This window comes from Rhinatrema bivittatum, chromosome 2, assembly GCF_901001135.1.
Source record: "Rhinatrema bivittatum chromosome 2, aRhiBiv1.1, whole genome shotgun sequence".
Taxonomy (NCBI): domain Eukaryota; kingdom Metazoa; phylum Chordata; class Amphibia; order Gymnophiona; family Rhinatrematidae; genus Rhinatrema; species Rhinatrema bivittatum.
In genome coordinates, this window is record NC_042616.1 from 1,625,019 (window position 1) to 1,631,018 (window position 6,000).

The window sequence follows — 6,000 nt, forward strand, 5'->3', positions numbered from 1 at the left end:
CGCCCGACCCATCCCCACCCCCTCTCCCCCCCCCCCCCTAGCCATCCCTAGATCCTTGGGCCTCCTGGCCGTTATCATCTCCCCGAGTACACCTCTCTCTCTTTTGCACCTCCAGTTTCCCCTTAAATAAACTATATCCTAGTGAATACCCTCCCTCCCTCCCCATAACCTGCCCCCTGCCTATCCTCCTCCATTGCTCCCTCCCCCTTCCTCCCCCCGTTATCATTGATCCTTTGGTTCTCGTTGTATTCAGATTTTTGGTTCTGTTATTAATGTGTTATTGTTATATTGTTATATTGTTTCATTGTATTTCCCGCCTGAGTTCTTTGTAAACCGGCATGATGTGCTTCACGAATGTCGGTAAATAAAAGTTAATAAATAAATAAATAAATAAATAAATAAATCTACTTAACATGCCAGTTTTTGCTGAACTCTGTACATATCCCTTTTACTATTTTGAAAGAACTATATCATACTTATTCCTATATTTATTTATATGCATTATCATTACTAATTAATTGTTGTCCTTGATTGGTTACCTGTCTCTTCCTTGCTAAGTTTACTGTTCCTATGAATCCCATTTAGCCCCTTCCTGTTCAATGTAATTTCCTCCTGCTGTTATACTGTAAACCGATATGATGTTGCTACGAATATCGGTATAGAAAAGTTTATAAATAAATAAATAAATTCTGTTTGCTTTTTTGACTGCTGCAGCACACTGAGCTGACGATTTTAAAGTATTATCCACTATGATGCCTAGATCTTTTTCCTGGGTGGTAGCTCCTAACATGGAACCTAACATCGTGTAACTACAGCAAGGGTTATTTTTCCCTATATGCAACACCTTGCACTTGTCCACATTAAATTTCATCTGCCATTTGGCTGCCCAGTCTTCCAGCCTCGCAAGGTCCTCCTGCAATTTATCACAATCTGCTTGTGATTTAACTACTCTGAATAATTTTGTATCATCTGCAAATTTGGAACTTTCTCAGCAGGGAGAGTCTGGACCCAGGAGAGTGGGTGTTGTCAGCCAAGGCATTTCAGCTGATTGTGGATTGCTGGAGCTTCCATTCCTAAACCTGCTAGCAACTTCTCGAAATGCGAAGGTTCCTCAATTCTACAGTCACAGGAGAGATCCGTGGTCCCTGGGAATAGACGCTGTCATACAGGTCTAACCTGAAGACAGATTGCTTTATGCCTTTCCTCCATGACCTTTGCTGGGCAGGATAATTTGCAAGATCGAAGGCCACAGGAGGCTAGTACTCCTGGTAGTGCCGGCCTGGCCCAGGCATCCATGGTATGCAGATTTGCGATGACTCCTGGTGGAGACCCCCCCCCTTCATCTTCCACCACACATGGATCTGTTACAGCAGGGTCCGGTTCTTTGCGAGGATCCAACTCAATTCTGTCTTACGGTTTGGCCCTTGAGAGGGCTCGCCTGTTAAAGCATGTTTATTCCTCTGCGGTGATTGCCACTTTACTCCACGCTCGCAAGTTCTCCACTTCCTTGGCTTATGTGTTTGGAGAGTTTTTGAAGCGTGGTTTGAGGAGCAAGGTGTTCTTCCTCATTCAGTTAAGATCTCTCTCATTCTGGATTTTTTGCAGGATGGATTGAATAAAGGATTGGACCTTAATTCCTTGAAGGTGTAGGTTGCGGCTCTTGCCTGTTTCAGAGGCCTGGTGAATGGTGTTTCTTTGTCATCTCATCCTGATGTGGCCCGTTTTTTGAAGGAAGTGAAGCATCTTAGGCCTCCCTTGAGGTTACCGGTTCCATTGTGGAGTCTTAATTTGGTGCTGGATTTTTTGGTGGGCCCTACGTTCCAACCACTGCGTAGCCTTTCCTTACGGTTGTTGACCTTGAAGACTGTGTTCCTGCTGGCTATATGTTCTGCGCGTCAAATTTCTGAGCTGCAGGCCTTGTCTTGCCGGGAACCGTTCCTTTGGGTGACTCCAGGGGCGTTACAATTGCGTAGTGTTCCATCCTTATTGCCCAAGGTAGTCTTGGACTTTCATTTGAATCAGTCCATCTCCTTGACATCCCTGGATAAGGTCAGGGATGCAGAGGAGTTTCTCCTCTTGCGCTCTTTGGATGTCAAGCAAATTGTCATGCGGTATCTGGAGGTCTTTGAGTCTTTTTGAAAGACTGATCACTTATTTGTTCTCCTTGATGGGAGTAAGCAGGGCGCTCTGGCTTCACGGGCTACCATAGCTAATTGGATTAAGGAGGTAGTCACGGCTGCATATGTGGATGCTGGAAAGCCGTTGCCTACTCAGGTTATGGCTCATTCCACTAGGGCTCAGGCAGTGTCATGGACAGAGGTTAGTCTGTTGTCTGCCATCGATATCTGCTGAGCTACAATGTGGTTCTCCTTACTTTTTCCAGGTTTTATCATCTAGATGTGCAGGCCCAGGGGGATGCAGCCTTTGCACATGCGGTGTTAACTGGACTGTGGGCAGCCTGCCAGTCTGCTGGGGAGTAGCTTTGGTACATCCCAGTGGTCCTGAGTCCATCTGTCTACACGCTAGGAAATGGAGAAATTACTTACCTTATAATTTTGTTTTCCTTAGTGTAGACCAGTGGTTCCCAGCCCTGCCCTGGGGATCCCCCAGCCAGTCAGGTTTTCAGGATATGCACAATGAATATACATGAGAGAAAATTTTCATGTTATGGAGGCAGTGCATGCAAATTTTCTCTCATGCATATTCATTGTGGATTTCCTGAAAACCTGACTAGCTGGGGGGTCCCCAGGACAGGGTTGGGAACCACTGATGTAGACATATGGACTCAGCATCCCACCCTCAGCTGCCGCATGAGTATGTCAATAGTCCTCCTGTGGGGCTCTGGGTTCACAGGGATTACTGGTAAGCGTTCATCCAGTCCCTAGCTTGGGGTACCTACAATCTTACATCGGTTCTATGTTTATGGTTAGGTACAGTTCTGGTTACCTGTTTTTAATCAAGTTTTTGCTAGTCTGTCCACAGTTGCTTTTGAAAAGAATACTGGCAGGCTGGGATCACTGCAGGGGTATATATACTGTAACATCAGTTTGCTCCATCTCCATCTGCTGGCAGGGAAGCATAAACCCGCTGGTCTTGAGTCCATCTGTCTACCCCCCATTAATGTTCCTCTCTCTCGTTAACTACCTCCATGTTCCATTCATATCCCTTGTTAACCATTTCCAGGTTACAAATGTTCAATGTATTAGACAAAGGAAACGCCCGATTTCCTGCATTTTTTGGTTGAATATAAACCGATGTGATGTGTAAAATCGAACACCTGTATAGAGAAATAAATAAATAAAGATAATAAATAATAATACACTAAGGAAAACAAAATTATCAGGTAAGTAATTTCTCCATTCAGAAAAAAAGAGGAGTGCTTCCAGGGAAAGTTGTCCTGGTTGTGTGTCTGAATATGCTTAGAAGACAGTTATCTTAAGATAATTCTGCTTCTTGGAGACAAAATTGACTGTGGGAAGAAAGGTGTCTACTTGTCATCTTTTGCCGAATCACAATTAGTGATTACTAGAGAAGCAGCTGATAGAAGTTGAATGCAATGAGCTTTTGATCTCCCTTCCTACTAAGCTACCATGTTTGTTCTCCTGCATCCAACTTTTTACAGGAATTTGGATTTCATGATCTTTGTCTAGTGACAAGAATCCTGAAAAAGGAAGAGAATGCTGAATGTAGTTGTTACCAGTTTAGAGTGGGTTTTGCTGATTCTGTCTTTTCTTGCCTCCCCTGCAGTATGGTGTGGATGTGAAGAGCCGTGATGCCCGTGGACAGACGCCACTCGCCTACGCCAGGAGGGCTGCAAGCCAGGAGTGCACAGAAATTCTTCTTCAGCATGGATGCCCTAATGACACTTCAATTACTGCATCAACCCCCAGTCTGCCCCGCCAGAATACCAACATGAGCCATGCCATTCCATGAGTACCATCTGATCCAGTTCCTGCCCACCTCATAGGAATGTCACCAGTCCTCCGACCTGTGCCAACAGGGCTGTACTTGTAAACTTCCATTTGATGGAATCGGGGGCAAGAACTCTTAGTTCCCCACCTAATGGGCTGACATGCTACTAATCCAAGTTCACTTCTTGTTTACAACTGAACTTGCATTTACCCAGAAGGGATACCATTGACTTGTGTTGCTATGGAAACCATTCTGTGGAAGACTGAACTTTGTAAAGTGACTGAATGTGGACGAATCTCACTGTGCTTGAGGGACATGCAGGGTTCATTCTCTGCTTATGTATGCACATCCCAGCATGTGGCCTCTCCACATGGGCCCACTGCTGCCATCAACCGTCTCTGTCTCCTAAGCTGCTATAAGACAAGGGTGGAAACTTGCCACTCGTTTCCACAGTTCGTCCCTGCGTTCTATGCAATCGTTGAGTCCTGTCCAGCCCATACTGTACCGTAAGCCCGTCCTTAAGGATGGAGGAAGCATGAGGCTCCCTGCCCAAAGCTGCATCCTGTAGTGGTGTTCTTCCCCACCATCCCTCCCGTCTTCCAGCACAAAGATGAGTTGTCCTGAAAGACAATTAATTATGAGAGCAGTTCAGAGGGTGGAAGAAGTGTTAATGGTTTCACAACCTCTCAACCTCACTTCAGACAGCAAGAAGTGATATGAGCAGTCATTTCTTTTCTTTTTTTTTTTTTTTAATTTTCTTTTTATTTACATTTAAACATTATTAACAAGAATTATCTTGCTTAAGTAACAATGAGGTTTACAGTAATATTAATAGGCATATACTCAACCTCTAAAAGGAACCAAATAATTCAACACCCCAAATTATCATAGGCAAAGTGGTAAGACAATGAAAATAAGGAGCAGAAATCAGGAAATTACATATTATAATCAAATGAAAGACACTGGACCCCCTGTAATACTTATTTACCAGAGGTTTAGAGTGTTATTCCCAAAAGCCCCTTTAGTAAAGACATAGTTCTCATTATTATATTTCACCATGCATCTGCATGGATACTTTAATATAAAGCAGTCCCCCTTAGACAGTAACTCCTGTCTAAGAGCAAGAAATTTTCTCACAGGACAAGCAGGATGGTAGTCTTCACATATGGGTGACATCATCAGGATGGAGCCCTCACGGAACACTTTTGTCAAAGTTTCTAGAACTTTGACTTGGCACACCGAGCATGCCCAGCATGCCACCAACCCTGCATCCAGCAGGGATCCCCCTTCAGTCTCTTTTTTTCTGCGCAGCAGTAGCCACGCGGATTGAGGAGCTCTCATAATTATTCCTGACAGGAAATTTTTCCTCATGGAATTTTTTCAAAATTGGACAAAATTTCCCCCATCCAGGGTCCCCCTATCGATTTTCAATACCTACTAACATTAGGTAAGGCTTTACCTCATTTTCGCAGTCTGTTACCGACGGTTCCCCCTTTTAGGTCTGACGGCCACCGACCGCACCATGGCTAAAGTTTTTCTTAACAAGTATGGCAATGGGTTTTCAACGCTGCCCCGACTGTCCCAGGACGATGTCCATCACGGACCCGCATCAGGTATGTGTCCTGTTCTTGGGGGGTTAGCCATGACATTGTCACGTTTATGAACTGCGCCCAAATGACACCTAAGGGCCACCGGGCTCGCTTAGAGAAAATGAAACTCCTCTTCCAGACTAAGTAGCCCATTCCGTCGAAACCCTTGACATCATCGACACCGTCACCTTCAGCAGCTTGGCACCGACCAGCCACCGGCGACTCTCGGTTGTCTGGATCTCTGCCGAAGAAATCCACCTCGTCATCCTCAGCGCCGGAGAAAGACCAGGCCGAGCACCATGAAAAGCACTGGCACTGACTTCGGAAAGCTTTGTCCGCCAATCTCGGCACAGCCTCGACGTCGGTACCAACGGAACCACTGAAGAAGAAGGCCCGCGCTGAGGAGCCCCATTCTCCTCCATGCCCGGGTCACTGAGGCGTTCCTCACCTTCGCTGGTGCTGGGAGCCTGTGCAGCCTCCTTCTCTGGAACTGGTTTTT

The 6,000-nt window shown here is 45.5% G+C and overlaps 1 protein-coding gene across 2 annotated transcripts in view; it reads left to right on the forward strand.

Moving 5' to 3' along the window:
• The window catches only part of AGAP3 (ArfGAP with GTPase domain, ankyrin repeat and PH domain 3), a 1,011,227-nt gene extending 1,006,227 nt beyond the window's left edge, over positions 1 to 5,000 (forward strand). For both annotated transcript variants that reach the window (XM_029587235.1, XM_029587233.1), the window contains exon 18: positions 3,748 to 5,000. In XM_029587235.1, coding sequence (XP_029443095.1) covers positions 3,748 to 3,933 — 186 coding nt within the window. In that variant the 3' untranslated portion in view covers positions 3,934 to 5,000. The remainder of the gene's footprint in view (positions 1 to 3,747) is intronic.
• The last annotated feature ends 1,000 nt before the right edge of the window (positions 5,001 to 6,000 follow it).